Below are 17,954 nucleotides of genomic sequence, written 5' to 3' on the forward strand. Positions count from 1 at the left end.
CAAAGAGAAAATGGCGTAAGAAGAGACTGGAAGGATGTAGACACTGAAAGGGAGAGGTGGGAGCTTCTGGTTCAGAGGATCCTGCTCAAGTGGTCTCTTTAGTTTGGCAGTTTGGTTTAAGACTGAAGGCAAATATACCTTTTTTTTTTTTTTTAGCTGGCAGTTTGTAACAGTGCAGGCTTTCTGTGTCATCTGAGAAAGGCAAATTGCTGTCCCTAAACCACTTGGGTGTGCTGGAGGCGGAGCAGGAGTGTTTCCTAAAGCTGAGGTTACCCAGTGCCGTCACAGCTACTGCCCTGAGCACGTGTTAATGGTTCCAGCTTAAAGCAGTGCAAACCTCTTCATGGAAAACCTCAAGCAGTAAACAAAATACTGGATATATGTGCCTTAACTTTGGGGCTGTTTGTCTTGGAGAGCTGGTGCCAGCAGTGGGGTGGCGGGTTGGGGCTTTTCCACGGCAGCTCCGACACCACAGGGCTGTGCCGGGCCTCGGGTGTTCCATGGAAAATAAATCCCATGTTGTTTCTGAATATTATTCTCACTGGCAACGTTTCAGGCAACTTCAGAAAAGCAAATAAGGTATAAGGTTACTGACAATCTGTAAAACCAAGGACAGAAAATTTGCTTACACAGCCTGGAAAAGGACAGACTGTTCCCTCAGAGGCTGATGCTTCTCCCGTGTCCAGACTGGATCGATTGGTTGTAAACATCCATGTGGGGATCCAGAAAAACTGATAAAAAACTTTGCTATCAAGGAGCACCAAAAAAAGAATGAGGCAAACCTTTTGGTTCCCTGTTATGCATTTTCTTTCCATTAATTTGAGTTTGGAATGGATGCTGTACACCAGGAGAATTATGCAGGTTGTGCTTCCTTTAGTAATCTGTTTTCTGCTGATGAGTCCTTTGGCCACTGCCCTCATTGTGGGATGTTTCTGAATATGTTTATTAAACATACCACTTACTGCAGGGTGAAACACGATGGTGAAGCGTCTTTCACATGTAGAAAAAGATAACTCATAGGTCTTGTGTCTCTGTCAAGACTATTTTGCAAATTCATGTTGTCTGTGCCTTTTCAGCCTGTGTTTTTTGGTTATCCCAAGTGTAACAGGAAACACTGACAGGTATTTTCAAAACTTGTGGCATGAACACAAAGATGTGCCTCTTCCACAGGGTAAAGATACCAGCAAATCCAAAACTAAATCACTGTGGAAATGCAGGATGAAGGGCATGGTCTCTGTGCCAATAGAGGTTCTAATGATTCCTTTCCATCAAAAAAAGTGGAGAATAAAAAAGAAAAAAGTCTGTTTAGCTGTCCTGTGATAGAACTTCGCTCATGACTTCTGTGGTTGCCTTTCTCTCTATTTAACCTCTGCAATGACTTTCCAGAGCCTTTATTTTTAGCAAACCCTTCCTGAGGAGCACATAAAGGAAGGCTGTCCTCAGGCTGACCATCATTTTTAGTGTCCTTCTCAGAGGAGTTGACGGGTGGTCATCTCGTCAAAGGTCATGTCATTTGCTCTGTTGTACAGGGCATGTGCAATCTTAAAAGTCTGTTATAGTGAAATTAGCCTTTAATTTAATTCCCAAGTATTCTGTGTGACTTCACTGCTGAGAGTAAATGGAGTTTACGTGGGAATTAAATGTCACAGCAGACGCACTCTCCTCTCTCTGCTGACCTGGGAGCTGGGCTGTGTATCAGAGCTCACGCCCCAATTATTTTCAAAATTACAGACATGAGACTTGGTGCAGGTGCACAACCTTGTACTCATCTTTGTTAGACTCGATACAGTTCTTACTGGGGAACTGTGGGAACCCTCAGCAGTCTCCTGGAGAAACCATCACGTTGTTGCTCTGCTCTTGTTGCCAGACTACTTTTAGAAAGTTTGCAGTTCTCTGCTTTGGCAGCAGGAGTGCTTTGGTGCTGGGTGGCTGCACCCATGAAATCAATGGCAAAAGCCCAGCTCCTGGTGGACCTCTGGAGTCTTCACCTTGGGGTGTTTTCAGGGTTGCTGGGGGGAAAGTTTAATATTTTGTTCATGTCAGTTTTTATTAATTGTTACTCAGAGCTGGCTTTTGCACTCCCATGTCTTCTCCCCCTCCCTCCCCTCTCTGCTGAGTGACCCGCCCTTGCTTGTGTCCTGGTGAGCAGGGTGAGGTGTCCCTCTGTACCCTATTCCCAAATTTCACACACCTTTAACAAAACCTAGTCCAGTCTGCCAGTGCTTCTGGGTTTGTGTGGCAAGACAGGCTGATGCTGCCATTAGGTTGAGCTTCCAGAGGGTTTAGTGTTTTTTCTCTCCTTTTTTCCCACTGCAGTTTGCAATATCTCTTTAAAAATTCCCTTGTTGAGCCAAGATTTTTTGGTGTAATCACCAACTGTGTTTTCCTGACTCAGTGGGAGGGCAGAGCTGTAGGTGGCTGTACCGACCAGAACTTCTATTTTCTTAACTTTCTTTCTTGTGCAGCTCTGAGCTGCAGTGTGGCATTTCTGTGGGGGGTTTGGTCCTAAATATCCCTTTGTTGGGAAAGGTCAGTCACAAGGATGTGCTGGCACAGATGCAGGGACAGACTGTGCCAGCATGTCAGATGTACTCATATTCCAATTCCAGATTATCCCTTCTTGGGGAAAAATGAAATTGTTGTGGTTTAAAGTGGCAAAGAAGTAGTCTATTGGAGTGTTTATCAGAATTTCATGGATGTTTGGGGATTTCCTGTCTGTGGCTGCTGGGGCACACACCTAACCAGAAGATATTGCAGATGCATACATCTGCATCCCAAAGCATCTCTAAGGTGGACACAGGGAAACATTGCTATTTTGTACTTGTGTCCCAATGCATGATTTTTCAAGGTATGGATGCAATTGTAACAAGAGTTTCTAAGTTTCACAAAAAAAAAATATAATCATTGATAGTTAAGACAATTTTATGTCACTTCCAGCAACTTCCCTACCACATCCAGCAAGTCCTTCCTGTGCCTGCTGTCATGTTGGTACAGGAACATCCTCTCTGTGTCTTACTGCCTAGTGAGCTCTGAGAGAAAGAACAATCAGTTTGGGTAATAAAAATGACATACAAAAGGCAGAAGCTTTGATTTATTTTGGGAGATCGAGTAGAGTGGCAAGCAGTACTTTAAAGGTCACTTGTCTCAAATAAACCTTATCTCTCTCTCTCCAATTTAAAGAGATATTGTGGTGTTTCCTTGCATCTAACTTGCATTAAATGTCCTTTACAAGAATATATTGCAGAGTCCAGCAGAAGTGTTGTACATACCCTTTATAGGTGATGGAAATGAAGGGAAGGCTGGCAGGGGGAATGAAGATCAGTTGTGATTAGAAGTAATAAGTTGATTAGAAATACTCCTTTGGGAAGGCTGGTGGTGCTTTGAGTTGGTCTTCAGTGAGTTTTTGTGAAAATGGCATACAAAGTATATCCACAACTTGCTTATTTTGAGAACCACGTTCTGTTCCAGCATTAATTAGAATTGCAGAATCAGAATGGTTTGTGTTGGGAGAGACCTTGAAGCTCTTCTCTTTCCAATCCCCTGCTGTGGGCAAGAACACCTTCCACTAAACCAGACAGAGCTCCACTTCTCAATCTAGGTTTGGAAAACAATGTTTGTCACAAGAACCTTAAAAATCAAAACTAAATTAGAGAAGATAAACTGTATGTGGTAGTTGGTATCTTAGAGTGTGTGGTGATGTCTTTGAGCCAGAACAGGCTTTAATAAAACCAGTTGTTGGCAGAGAACAGGCACCTACCCTTGTTCTCCTGGGAAATCCCATAGATTTGGTTCCTCTCCTGGTCCTGCTCACTGTGTTCTTGGAGTAGTTTTGAAAATTTGAGAATCTGGATAGCAGGCAGCTTAAATTAGATTTCCTTGTGTTGTCTGTATTATCACAGTCAGTGTGGGATGTGCTCATGGATGGAAAGATGGAAGCTGAATCGGAGCTGGTTGTTGGGATAGGGATGTTATAAAGATGGGGACAGGCTGAGGAGTTTGCAGCAGTACTGGGGTAATGAATCTCTATGGGCTGATTTGTTCCGTAATTTCCTGAAACTCCTGGATTTTTCAGTTCCACTGACTTGCAGTGTCTCTGCCAGCAGCCCTGCCTGGTAATTGGCCAGCAGTCCCACAGTGCTGCTGGATGTTCTCCCTGGAAGTGCTGTGCTGACCTGGCTCGGACGTGCTGGGAGCGTGGCTGGGAGCGCCGTGCTGCCGCAGAGGAGCTGGGGGTGAGCTCCAGGAGCAGGGCAGCAGTGTCACCCCGTGGCACCCACACCCAGCCCTGCCCTGCAACAGCACGTGGGGAAAGCCAGGGGAGCAACCTCCCCCAGCAGTGTGGGGAGACATCGGTGCCTTACCCACTGTGGGCTGTAGGGAGGGTGATGATGTGACTCCCTCGTGCCTGGCAGAGGTGCTGCATGGGCACAGAGGTGCTGTGCTGTGTGTGGCACAGAAATGGGTTCTGTACTGTGTTCACTTGGACCAGGATTAAATCCCAGCTTCACTGCTGCTCATTTTGCTGTAGCTGGGAGGTCACATCAGCTCTCCCCCGTGTGCTCACAGCGAGGGTACCTGTGGCCACTGGGTTGGATTTTGTCACCTGAATGCTTTGACCTTTTTGCTGTCCTCAAATCCTGAAAATAGATTTTTTTTTTTTCAACCTGCAAAACCTTTTCTGGTGGCTTCAAAGTGTTGTGTTCCCTTTTGGATCAAGTTCACTATTTAACACTTCCTACTCTGATGGGGTTTTTTGTGGGCGTTTGTGAGAGTTTAGTAATCATTTCAAACTTTCTCCTTGTCACAGATGCACGTGACCACAGGTATGAATTTACAGGTTGGATATTTTATACTTTCTTTTTGTTAGTAAAAGATACACAAAGCTAGAATAAGGTAAGAATTAGGAGAGGGAGAAATAGCATTATAGTCTTTCATAGCCCATAGAGTGGTTTGGTTTGAGTAGTGACTGCCAATGGGAATGTCATGGGAATTACAAGGGACACAACATTCCCCATGTTCCTCATCACAATTTGATAATAAAATTGTTACAAGTGTCAGAGGGTATCAGATTTTTTTTTCTGGGGGTGGGAAGACCCGTGGTGCCACTTTTTTTGGAAAATAGTGAACTGATATTTGGTAAAGTGCTTCTCTTGTGTGCTCTTCAAATAATGGACATAAAAACATGATTCCAAATCAAAACCTGTTTACCATTTCTCTTTAGTCAGTATTTATAAAGTTGATACCAGAGCAGCAGCATTTGTACAATACTGTATTTTAATTTGTAGGACTGGATGTGGCTGACACAACAATGTGGAATCTTTACAGAAGAAATCTTTTCATTTGATCATGGCACTGATTCTGTCAGATTAGTTTTGGGCTTTTTTCTGCATCAGAACATTTTTTAAAGGAATAGTGTATAACTTTTATAATTTACAATGGTAAAAGCACGTAGAGAATCTATGATTCCTTGGTACAATGTTCTTTTCATATTTTTGAGTATAAATTTAAAAAATATTAGAAGTACATGTGGCAGAAAATAAACAAGCAGCTGAATTAAAGGGTTGGTTACTTGACAGGATTTCATGCAGCTTTGAATCTTCAAAAGCCATTGCTGATATTTGCTTTTTTTCAGTTGAAGAACCATATTTGTGGACTTGAGTCATACACTAGAATTTACATATCTGCATATGTGTGCTCATTTACAGATAGATTTATAAAATAGAGGTACTGTTGTATATAGCTGTACCAAAAATGCATCACATTCTTTCTGTGTACTCATTTTCTTAAAATTCAAAGCCCTTTATAGACCAAACCTTTTGTTTAGATTACATTACTTTTTGTTCTATATTGGTATTTTCTAAAGGTTATTCTCGAACTAAGGTGCATAAATTGAATTTATAAAGAGGAATCCTGCTTCATATTGGATTGTAACGTCAGCTACTGTTAAATACTGCAGGCTGTTTGGCCAGCATCATATATTTATCTTCTTGGGGGATATCAGCTATAAAGGGCCCAGACCTTTGTTCTGTAGAAAGGTGCATCATTTTCTATCAGTTATATGAAATCTGGAGTGTGATTGGGCAAGCTTAGTCTAAATTAGCTTTTTCTCAAAATGTACATCGAGTTACAGATTCAAATTCAGTTTGAGTTTGATTCGATAATTCAGCAATTCAAACACAAACACACAACAAAAGTTATTTAAATAACCGTGTCTTCAAATCAGACTTATACATCTTGTTTTCTTTTTCCTGCCTTTCCCCAAATCCTTCCTGTTCCCAGCTCCCAGCTGACCTTACCAAGATGCACCTCACGGACAATCCCCACCCTCAGGTGACACACGTGCCCTCCAGCCAGTCTGGGTGTAGCATTGCCAGTGACTCTGGGAGCAGCAGCCTGTCTGACATCTATCAGGTGAGATGGCTTTTGTTTCCTGCTTTGCCTTCCTTGATGTTAAATATTCCATAAAGAAGAAGAGCGGCCCTTTATCCAAGATTTTGGGTAAAGCCCTCTTGGTACTTCTGCCCACCCCCACGGACACACGGGAGTGCAACAAGCTGCTTGTAAAACTCTTTTTGTTGCTTCTCACATCTGTCTGTACCACCAAGTACTCTGTGGCTTTCAGAAGTCATATTTGTTGATTTATGGGATCGTTTTCCTTTCTGAAATGGAACAAATCTCATGAAATCAGCCTCATGTTTCCAATACCTTCCTTGATTATTTGTATTTATTGCTAATAGCAGATGTTCAGTTCTGCAAACAAAAGCATGGTAATAAACCCACTCCCTGCACTAATTGACTGTGGAAATTCTAGTGTGGCTTGCTGAGAATAGAAGTTGGCTGAAATCCAGAGAGAGCTTCATTTGTTTACAGATAATACACTTAATAAGTTACCTGTCTGGTGTCACATCCCAGAGCTCATTCCATGGGTGTTTATGTTCTGCTTGATGAGGGGGCTCAGCTTGGCTCTGTGTTGATCAGTAATTTCACAGCTTTTCCACTTCCAAGTTACAATCCAGCCCCAGCACTGGGTACACAGAATTGTGGAGCACAGTGTAGGTGTAACTTGATTTCAGACACCTGTTCCCTCTCCTTAGGTGCTGTCTGGGTATTATTTCTATACTAGAAGCAGATCAGTGATATTTCTATTTACAGCAACGTATTATTTAGGGAGCTTTAAAAATAAGCCATTAAAGCAAAATTTCCCTTAGAACATTAGAAGTGTCTCAGAGTTTTTGTCCTGTTTCATCTATTCCCTTACTACTTCTTTAGATTTTCTTGCTGCCAGCTGGGTCAGGAGTAGCTGGCATCCCTGAGAGAGCCTCTCCAAGATGCTCTGTGACTCCTTTAACTTCTGAGAGGCCCTGCTGGAAGATGGTGTTCTTTATCTTGATTATTCTTATCATTTTTTATTTTCTGCATCAACAGAATTGATGTGATCAGTCAGAGTCACCAGAACTAGTCTGTGTGTTGTACCTTAGCATGTCAGGCATTAGGATGGTGATGGATGGTTTCCCTGACCATGTCTGCCTGCCTGTCTACCTGAGTAGTTTGGAGAGGTTGCTCTAAGTGAAAAGCACTTAAAATATATTATTGATAATGAAGATATCATTCTAGCCATGATATCTTGTAATGAGTGAATATTCTATCGTGTGTGGTTAATTGCCTTTTGTCTACTCATCAGAAAACGCCAGAAGAGCATAATTGCTAAACAAATAAAAATTGTATCAGTAAAAGAAATGATGGAGTAACATATTCATATGCACTGTAGCAAAGAAACAGTGGTGCAAAGTATTTTGTACCCTAAGGAATGATTAACATATTAATGTGAAAATATCTGCAGATTTTCTATTAATTTTGAGGAGTGGGGACTTTTCAGATAGGAATTTCCTATTCAGTGACATGAGCCTGGCTGGTTTTGAATCCTGAAGGAATCGTGGACAGGTCTGCACTGTCAGACTCGTGGGAGACCCTCAAAGATAATGTTACAGCCCTTTATGATCAGAGCTACAGTGTCCTGAATCCTGGCAGACAGCATTGGAGAATCCAGCATTTGATGAGCTGTTGGTGAAGATAAGATGTGCAACAGGCATGTCAGGAGTGGGGTGGGGGGAACCCAACAACCCAGTGAGGTTCCCTCTCCCTTCTTATTTTTTTAGTGAATTTTTAGTATATTTTCTCATGTGCCTAATGTGCAAACACCAACCTGTTAAAAGATGCACTTTAGGTGCATTTATGTATTTTATGGGCTTTATTGCAGTAGCAGTAACAGTTAGTGTTGGAGAATTCCCTTACTGTTTGTCACACATCTCTAAGTGATAGCTTGATATTGCTTGGTAATAGATAGATATGGTGTAATAATGCCATGGCACAGTGTTTAACATTGCATTATATTGCAGTGACACGTCAGTACAGACAGTTTTTGAAATCACAAAGAAAAAAGAAACTGTTTCCCCCAATATTCATCGTATTATGAAGGCAGAGAATCTCTTTGATATGCAGTAAACCTACATTTTGAGTGTAATGTATTGGCTCAGTAATTGAAAGCATTTTTGGTACAACAAAATACAGCTTTTCATGGAGTATTTGGAAAATGCTGCTTTGCTGTTGCAGTCAGTTTTGTATCTATTGCATGCCAAGCTCTCCAGTAATGTCATTAATGTCACTAATGTTCTGAATAATTTTGATTAATGTAGCCTTGAAATGACCTTTTTTATGAATGGTATCTTAACATTAATTTTTACAGTAAGTAGTGCAAACGTCATTCCAGAATAGGAAAATAGGATTAGAGTGGTAGAACCAAAGAATGATGCAGTATTTTATTAAGATTTGGAAAGACTTTCTGTTCATCTGTGTACACTGCATTCATTGATAGTGTTGAAATGAGGTCTCACTGGTTCCAGCTGCATCTCAGCCCAGGATAAAACCCATTTCCAGTTAAACAGGAAATGATGAACATAAAGCTGAAGGTGAGATCAGCACAAGAGGATTCCTGCCTGTAAGCACTGCTATGGGCACATGGTGTTAAACCTTGAGTTAGTTGCAAAAAGTGGTGCAAATAAATTTATGAAGGTATTTTTCTCTCTTGTCCTGTACTGCTGATGCTCCCTGTTGGAGCTTTCAGTGTTTTGGTGTCCGAAACAGGGACACCGAAATGTCCAAATGTGTGTATTGCAAATTCCAGCTTGCTTGGAATACTGCACAGCAGCTGTCTTTCTGTTGGACTGTAGACCTTTTTTAATAATAATAAAAAAAAAAAAGTAAGTTGTTCCCTACAATTTTTAAAACAACTTCTTGCTTGAAGAGGATTTTCAAGTTTTTATTCATTTTTTTCATTCAACCCCGTTCTGACAGTGTGTTTAATTTCAGAACTATGGTGTTCAACCAGAAGCAGGGGAATGTGTGGTTGTGCAGAGAGCAGTTGAAATGAGGGTTGGTACAACTGCTTTGACCTGTGATAGGTACCCTTGTATTACACGGTGAAAACATCTTCCTTTGCCCTTTCGTGGGATGGGCTTTAAGGTGCCCACCCAGGCTCACACAGGGAGTCCCGGTTGTGTCTCTAGGTGTGGCTGGGCAGGGTCTCCCCTCTCCTGCAATGGATGAATTGCCAATGTCAGCCCCTGGCACTGCTCTTCTCTCAGTGACCAACCAATTTGCATCTCTTTTTTCTGACCTGTTCAGTTCTGTCAGTGAAAGTTTCTCTCTCCTTTTCACCTTTTTCCAAATCCTTCATTTATCACTTTGGCAGTGGGCAGCAACGTTATTGCCCAGCAGTGATTCCAGTTGTGGTTAAGGTCTTGATACTAAAATGGATTGTGTATAAAATATGCATCAAGGATGTTATCTCGGTAGATACTCCTGCACTGTGGACCTGATCCTGGAAATCCATGTTTGGGTGAGATGTGAGGACTGCAGCTTCTGGTTTCATTTTGTAAATCAGTCGTTCAGAATGTTTCTGTTAAGAATGATTTTGATATTTGATAATGGAAACAGCTGGAGCATCATGCTTGGGAAGAGCAGCTACTTCCTCAGATGACTTTATGAGCAGAACCCTTCCTGTTCCTTCCAGCTCTGCCTGACCTGCCAACCTTCTGTCAACCCTCTGCACATAATCTTTGAAGCACAGTTGGAGGACCATCTCCTATTTCATAGCTAGATCAAGTCATAACTTACCAAGAAAGGAGATTTATTTTCCCATATAGGATACACAAAATTCTGTAGAACCTGTAGCTTCAGTTTTTCTACCTTAGCTTGAGATTATCGAAGTGGGGAGTGGTGCTGTTGTCTGCCTTATTCAGCCTGGAGCAGTTGATGTAAATTGTGGCTATTTAGATGAAGAAATGCTAGAAAAGTCCTTGTATAAAACGCTGTACTGATCATGTGCTGCTGAGACTCTCCAAGCACAATTTGCGCTTGGGCTTAATTCCAAAACTGTTAATGTGAGCTACAGGAGCCAGTAAAGTGATGTAATGTAAAACAGATTTAACCCTCTGTATTGTTAGATTCCTCTGAAAGATATGTTTTTGCTAAATCATTTAAGCTTTAGTTAATAGGTTTGTTGGCTAACTGTTAAATCAGGGACACGCTCCGAAGTCCAAGCTTACATCTAAACCCCAGGATATTTTGGTTTAGTGCAGGAAGGCAGTGCTGCTCCTCTGTCCAGGTGCTGGGGCTCACACCTTATTGCACCCTGTCAGTATTTAGAGTGGGCTTATTCAAAAGGCTTTTTATTGTCCTGTAGTGACAGGACACGGGGCAGTGGTTTTAAACTGAAAAAAATTGGTTTATCTTGGATATAGGGAAGAATTTTTTCTCTGTGAGGGTGTTGAGACACGGGTACAGGTTGCCCAGAGAAGCTGTGCTGCCCCATCACAGTGTTTAAATTCATCCTCTGTTTTGGAGGTTTACTGAACAAGCAGAGTGTTTGATGTCTTAGATAGTTCAGTGTTTTTGTAGAATCTCAAGGATTTCTTTTAAAGTGAAAGTAAGCGTTGTAAATGTGCTCATTTAAAAACAAACTCCTGTTTTCTGCAAGTTTCCCTGTAATTGCCTTATACTTTGCAGTGACATATCTTGTTGCTGAAATTTTTGAATTTAAACAGAAAAATGATTTGCATGCTGGCTTAAACTTCAAAAAGAGTGGTTGAGCAACTACTCTGTAGAAACTGAGAATTTGAAACTTCTTCCCCCCCCCTTCCATCTGTTTGGAAATTTATTTTCATGCAATTACATCATTTAAACTTTACAGAAGGAATTAGTGCAAACGAATCCTGTGTGGTTCTGCTTTTGGTTGCATGTATTGTGTTCTCTCTGGCTGTGGCCTCGTGTGTCTGCTCACTGTGATGTCTGTGTTGCCCTCTATTGCTGACAGTAGAAATGTGTCTACAGGCATTGGGTAACCAATTAAACTTCATTATTATTTCGTGATTAATACAGACTCCACTTACGAAAAAACAATTTTACATGAATTCACAAGAAATAGTAAATACTATAAAATGAGAATCCAGTAACTATAGATTTCAGCATGATGTGTTTTCCTCAGTGTTCAGAAAGGAGCTGTTGCAGTTTCTAGTTTGACTTGTGGGTCACAGAATTTATTTTTTATTTTGTTAGCTACCTCAGACCATACATGTTTAAACTGAAGACACTGAACTCTTTGTCTGATTGATATTTTCTTTGTAGGCCACAGAAAGTGAGATGGGAGATGTTGATTTAACGGGTCTTCCAGAAGCACCTGTAGACTCTGAAGATGAAGAAGAGGAGGAGGATGAAGACATTGACAGAACTTCCGATCCACTTCTAGGGAGAGATGTTGTCCGAGAGTGCCTTGAGAAAGAGCCTGCAGATAAAACTGATGATGACATTGGTGAGGAGAAAAAATACATAAATTTACATAAAACTGCATCATATAATATCTGTAAGAGAAACATATCTGAAAGCTGTTCAATGACTTAATTTTCAGTGTGTGTGTTAATGAGTGATGCCTTCCAGTGATCACTTTGCTTTAGTGATACTCTTAATTGAATGATTTCTCCTCTTACTGTCTGAGAGTCTATTTGTTCTGAAAAACTAAATATTTTAGTCTTTGAGATGCTCAAGATGTGAAGTATACACAGTCATTGTGTGTGTTGATGTGATGGGACAGGCAGCAAGGTAATTTTGGCTGCCTGAAACTGTTGAATTAGTTACTAAATAGCAAAGAGAACATACTGAGTATAGGTATACTTAGCTGTAAACTGTAGAACAGTTCAAATGAAGATAATTTGCTGCAGTGTTTAACTAGAAGTTGGCATTAACTTCAATAGCAAAACTTGCTTTCTGCTGTACTCCAGATTGCCTCTCTGAACACTGGAAAATCATTTCATGCTCCTGTCAAGCTTGTAATTACTGTACCTAGGGGTATTTTTAATTTTTCTCCATGTTTGAAGCTGAAGTGCTTCTCCTCTTAGCTAGACTGCTGCCCTGAGAGTCAATCAGAGCCCCAGCCAGGCTGCAGAGCCGAGCTCTGGCTGTGGATGACAAAGTGCACACTGGGCTCATTTAGCCCCAGGCACTAATGGGGAGTGTGACCCCGCTGAGCAATTGTGAGTGTGGCTGAGGTTTGATGGACCTGTGGAGGGTGAGGGATCTGAGGAACCCCTGGGCCCTGCAGTCGTCATACCAGTGTTTCCTTTGTCCAACAGAGCAATTATTGGAATTTATGCATCAACTCCCTGCCTTTGCAAACATGACCATGTCTGTGAGAAGAGAGCTTTGCTCAGTGATGATCTTCGAAGTGGTGGAGCAAGCAGGAGCCATCATCCTCGAGGATGGCCAAGAGGTGAGTCAGTGCTTGCAGCACCGTGTGGGTGCCACAGGCAGGTCACCAAGGGCATTGAGGCTGAAGGGCTGGAAAATGTTTCCCATCTCCACACTTGGAAGTTAGAGAATTCTTCTCTCACCCTGACCCCGTAGCCAAAATCCCCAAACCTCTGTCCATCCCTTCAGGAGATTCTACCTGTGTGTTGGTTCCCTGCCAGTGGAGGGAGTTGGAATGAGATGATCTTTAAGGTTCCTTCCAACCCAAACCATTCTGTGATGGTTACTGTCTTGTTCAAGACTTTACCAAGTAGAGTCAAAGTATAGACCAAGTATATACTTTATATACCAAGTATAGGCATTAAAGAGCATTCAGGATGTTGTTATCAGGTAAATGCCAACTTATTTCAAAGATGATTTGTGGGATAAAAAAAGGCATAATTTCCACTGGAGAAAAAAACTCTCTTCTTATAATGTAGGGTTTTTTAAATACTAATATGGAGAGGTATCTTTGCCCAGTAATGTCTAAATTAGGAGCAGTTTCTATACATGTTCCCTGGGAGGAGACAGATGTTCAGGTTAGTCTGTGGTCAGGCTCCCAGCATAGGTGCCCTGAATCACTATCTTGAGATCTTTCCCTCTGCTTGGATCAAGCCCTCAGGAATGGCATTCCTTGTTCATCCCTCCAGGAGGGCAAGGTGGACTCATCTCTGGTAGTGACCAAATGGGTGCCCAGGGGAAGAGTGTTCACTCTCACTAAATGGTATAAATATATCATAGCAATTAGCCCACAGATTAAAAAAGCAATCTCTTCATCAGCATTCCTCCCTCTGGAATTAGTTGTGAAGTGAATGAAGCATTCTTGTTTCAGTCATTTCCATTGCTGCCTTCCACTGCACCGTTTCAGTGAATGAAATGTTGCAGAGCCATGGGGACAGCAAACTGGGGAGTGCAGGAATGAGCCTGTCTGAGATAAGAGCTTAGAAAAGTTGTTGAATTAACTTCACTTGTTTGGTTTTGGTTCTTTTTCTTCCTCTAGCTCGATTCTTGGTATGTTATTTTAAATGGCACAGTGGAAATCAGCTATCCTGATGGGAAGAGCGAGAGTCTCTGTATGGGAAATAGTTTTGGGATTACTCCCTCTCTGGACAAACAGTACATGAATGGAGTGGTCAGAACCAAAGTAGATGATTGTCAGGTGAGATTGCAATTCTGTACAACTACTTTGTATTTTTTAACATCTAATAAAAGACAACAGACTACTTTTATCCTAAGATACGGTGGGGTGGATGAAAAGCTGAATATAAGCCAAGAGCCCAACTGCATCCTGGGCTGCATCAGAAGAAGTGTGGGGACTCTCCCCCTCATGAGACCCTGCCTGGAGCACTGGCTCCAGCTCTGAGCTCCTCAGCACAAGGACATGGACCTCTTAGAGCAGGTCCAGAGGAGACCACAAAGATGCTCAGAGGGCTGGAGTATCTCTGCTGTGGGGTCAGGCTGGGAGAGCTGGGGTTGTTCAGCCTGCAGAAGGGCATGTGTTCATGGTTTAGATGTTTATTCACAGTCTCTTGTTGTTTGGGGACAGTTTGTGTGTATAGCCCAGCAAGACTACTGGAGGATTCTGAACCATGTGGAAAAAAACACTCATAAAGTGGAGGAAGAGGGAGAAATTGTGATGGTGAAGGAGCACAGGGAGCTGGATCGCAGTGGAACCAGAAAAGGCCACATAGTTATCAAGGTGAATGTCTTTCTATGCTTTCCACTAATCTATTAAACTGTTATTCATTAGTAAATAAATACAAAACATCGGTGCTGAGAGAAGCAGGAAGATTTGATTTAAACATGTTGGTGTGTTTTCTCCTGAGTTTGCCATAGTTGAACTTTGTAAAGATATTATACTGTTCACCTGGGTTTATGTTGAAATACTCTCTAGGGAGAGGTAGAGATGAGAGGTACCAGTTATTTTTTGCATTTACTTTTTTAAGGCAACACCCGAGCGACTCATCATGCACTTAATAGAAGAACATTCTATTGTGGATCCCACCTACATTGAAGATTTCCTTTTAACATACAGAACATTTCTAGCAAGCCCCTTGGAAGTTGGAAATAAACTCTTGGAATGGTTCACAGTGGACAGCCTCAGGGATAAGGTTGGTTGAGTCTGAGAGATCAGTGTTTCTGGTGAAAATGTGTTCAGATGGATTCCTTTTTCTATTGTGATAAACTAGGATTATGCTTCAGTTATTTTATACGAAACATTTTAAAGCGAAGTATTTTTCACTTATATCAAGAAAGGATTCTCCAAGGTGTTGTGTGTGATGGTGTGCTATCCAAAATCAGGTGTGATGCTGCTTCTCTTCTGCAGAATGATAAATAGTGTTTTCTGTTTAATATAAAGAGGTAAATGCCAGTCTCTGAAACCCTTTTTCACCAGAAATTTAAGGGAATTGTGTTCAGGTTCTCTTGGACATTCTGGTTTTCTTTTTACAACAGCATTGTGCTTGTTTTCCATGATTTCTACTGCAGAGCTTTCCAGTGTTTTGAGCACATTTTGTTTGAGCAGCTTTTTACAAACTCTGGACTTCAAATAAACTCTGCTCAAGACAAGTGCAGTTGGTAAAAATGCTTCCAGAAATAGAACCAGGTTCAGCTCTTTGTAACCCTGTGCACACACGTGAAAAATGTGGATAGTCTGGAACTTGTGTCGTGTCAATATGTTGAAAATTATGGCAGTAAAATTCTTAGCCAGTGGTTTTATGTGTTCTAGTTTTGAGCTGAAGGAAACCTAATAGTAATCTGTCAGATGTTATTCTGCCATGTCCATGTTTATAGATTAAAGCTGATAGGAGAAGAATCATAGATACCCTTGTGTATATGTGGATATATGTATATATACATACACAGAATTTATTTTGTTTTTACAGGTTACCAGAGTGGTCTTACTGTGGGTGAACAATCATTTTAATGACTTTGAAGGAGATCCTGCCATGACTCGATTCCTGGAAGAATTTGAAAAGAACTTGGAAGATACGGTAGGAGCCAAAAAGAAAGAGTGTCACATTTTCTAATTCCATGTTTCAATTTTCCAGTGTTACCAGTGCCTCACACACTGCAGTCTATAAATGTAACAGATACAGGTGGCTTTTAACATGGACATATTTGTTGTTATATATATATATTTAGATACAAAGGCCATATAAAGGAGTACCTATGGCACTCATTTATGGGTTTTTGCATTTCTGCAGAAGAGGACAAGGTTTATTTAGTAAGATGTTAATACATGGCATCAAAAATCTATTTGCTGGCACTTGGGGTGTTTTTCATAACTGTTTTTCCATTTCTGATAAAAGCACTGCATTTTGTGTGTTGTGTTGCAGAAGATGAAAGGCCATCTCAGGTTGTTGAATATTGCCTGTGCTGCCAAAGCAAAATGGAGACAAATCACGCTGCAAAAACCTTCCCGAGATTCCCCCCTGTTTTTCAGCCTCCTCGGGGGCAGTGACAAGGGCTTTGGTATTTTTGTAGAGACTGTGGAGATGGGCAGTAAAGCAGCAGAGGCTGGACTCAAGCGTGGTGATCAGGTAAAAGCAGTAATGTTAGTTTAAATATTCTGGTTCAGCCACCTCTGGTGTTCTCAACAAAAAGGTTGTACAGGGGTTTTCTTGGGAATGCCACAGCTCAGCTTCCATTTATATCTGTTACATTTCTGATTCTAAATTCCTGATTAATTGCAAGAATGTCATGTTGCCATAAAAAATAAAGTTATTTCAAGCATTTGTCAGGTAGAAATGGAGGTCCTGTCTTATTCTCAGCATATAACTTCACTGACATGATGAAAGTAGTTATTTTACAAGGAATGGTTTGATTCTGAGACTGCTGTAAAGATCATATGAGAACTTCTGGAAAGTTCTTACTGTGCCTGTATTATCACCTTTGTATTTTTAAGTCTGTCAAACAGATGTTCTCCTAATAGCCTAATTCTTACTTTTTCTTAAAGATAATGGAAGTAAATGGACAGAACTTTGAGAACATTACCTTTGTGAAAGCTCTGGAAATCTTAAGGAACAACACACATCTCTCCATTACTGTAAAAACAAACATTTTTGGTGAGTAGACTTTATATATGATATATTCCTTGTGTGTGTGAAGGAACAGCTCCACTCTTTCTGGCTCTAGAAGTGCAATAGGATTCCACCTTCCTTTCCAGCTCGCTCTGGGAGTGAGAAGTTGTGCAGAAGTCCCCTCGTTGTGCCTCTGTTTGCTTGGATAAGTTCCCATGTGCCAAGGGCTGCACGTTGAGGGGCACAGAGCCAGCACAGGCAGCTCTTCCCTCCCTGAGACACCCTCAGTGACTGTTTAAGCTGCTTTACTGTCCCTCCATGCTGTGTGGCTGAAGCTGAGCCAAGGGAGCTGGACCAAAATATTTTTGCCAAGAAACGGCAAAGATGTAAAACTGGGGTTTTGTAGAAGTTTTTATGATGGCTGTGAGGACGAGAGGATAAATTGCCTTTATGTCTCAAATTGAAAAGCGGATATAAAAAGTGGTGTGGCATATAAATGCTGGCTCTTAATTGTCATCATGAATATAAACACATAAATACCTCTTTAAAATCTCAGTCAGATCATCTGTTGTTTTTCCATAATCCTGTTCAGAATAACCAGCTACAGAAGCTGTGCACAGAATTACTCCTTCCCCCATAGTTGCATCCAAGACCTTCTAATGATTTCCTTATTTTCTTCCCCCAGTTACCTGCCCTTGCTCACTACTGATTTTCTTTTCAATTATTATTCAATGTTTATCCCTGCATGGGTAAAGAGTTTCAAACCCTCAGCAGTTGATTATTAGCATAATTCAAAAAGAGCATAAAACCACCACCAGTGGTCCAGACTAATGTGAAAGGACATGGAATGAAGCATCACTGCAACTGAGACAGTGAGAGGTTTATTTGTATTATAAATATAAGCAACATACATCTACAAATGGGTTCTGATCTCTTCCTACTGGCTGATAGAATTTCAAGGTGATTTCTTGGATAAATTTTAATGGATTCATGTCTGGAAGCTTTTTTCAACAGTGATACTTATTATACAGTGACTTTTTAATTGAGTGCTAAGTGCCTGGTGCTGGCAATGAGCAAATCCTGTTGTTATATTCA

The 17,954-nt window shown here is 41.2% G+C and overlaps 1 protein-coding gene across 4 annotated transcripts in view; it reads left to right on the forward strand.

Annotated features, from left to right (window-relative positions):
• The window catches only part of RAPGEF6 (Rap guanine nucleotide exchange factor 6), a 113,367-nt gene that overhangs the window by 64,844 nt on the left and 30,569 nt on the right, over positions 1–17,954 (forward strand). For all 4 annotated transcript variants that reach the window (XR_003545737.2, XM_027747691.2, XM_027747693.2 and 1 more), the window contains exons 7-15: positions 6,280–6,411; positions 11,683–11,866; positions 12,684–12,820; positions 13,838–13,996; positions 14,384–14,536; positions 14,784–14,948; positions 15,723–15,830; positions 16,176–16,379; positions 16,796–16,904. Coding sequence is in view for 3 of the 4 variants with exons in the window: in XM_027747691.2 (XP_027603492.1) it covers positions 6,280–6,411; positions 11,683–11,866; positions 12,684–12,820; positions 13,838–13,996; positions 14,384–14,536; positions 14,784–14,948; positions 15,723–15,830; positions 16,176–16,379; positions 16,796–16,904 (1,351 nt within the window). In the remaining variant the exon portion in view is untranslated. The remainder of the gene's footprint in view (positions 1–6,279; positions 6,412–11,682; positions 11,867–12,683; positions 12,821–13,837; positions 13,997–14,383; positions 14,537–14,783; positions 14,949–15,722; positions 15,831–16,175; positions 16,380–16,795; positions 16,905–17,954) is intronic.

Source organism: Pipra filicauda, unplaced genomic scaffold, assembly GCF_003945595.2.
Source record: "Pipra filicauda isolate LSUMZ 115617 unplaced genomic scaffold, ASM394559v2 scaffold89_size2521313_pilon, whole genome shotgun sequence".
NCBI lineage: Eukaryota > Metazoa > Chordata > Aves > Passeriformes > Pipridae > Pipra > Pipra filicauda.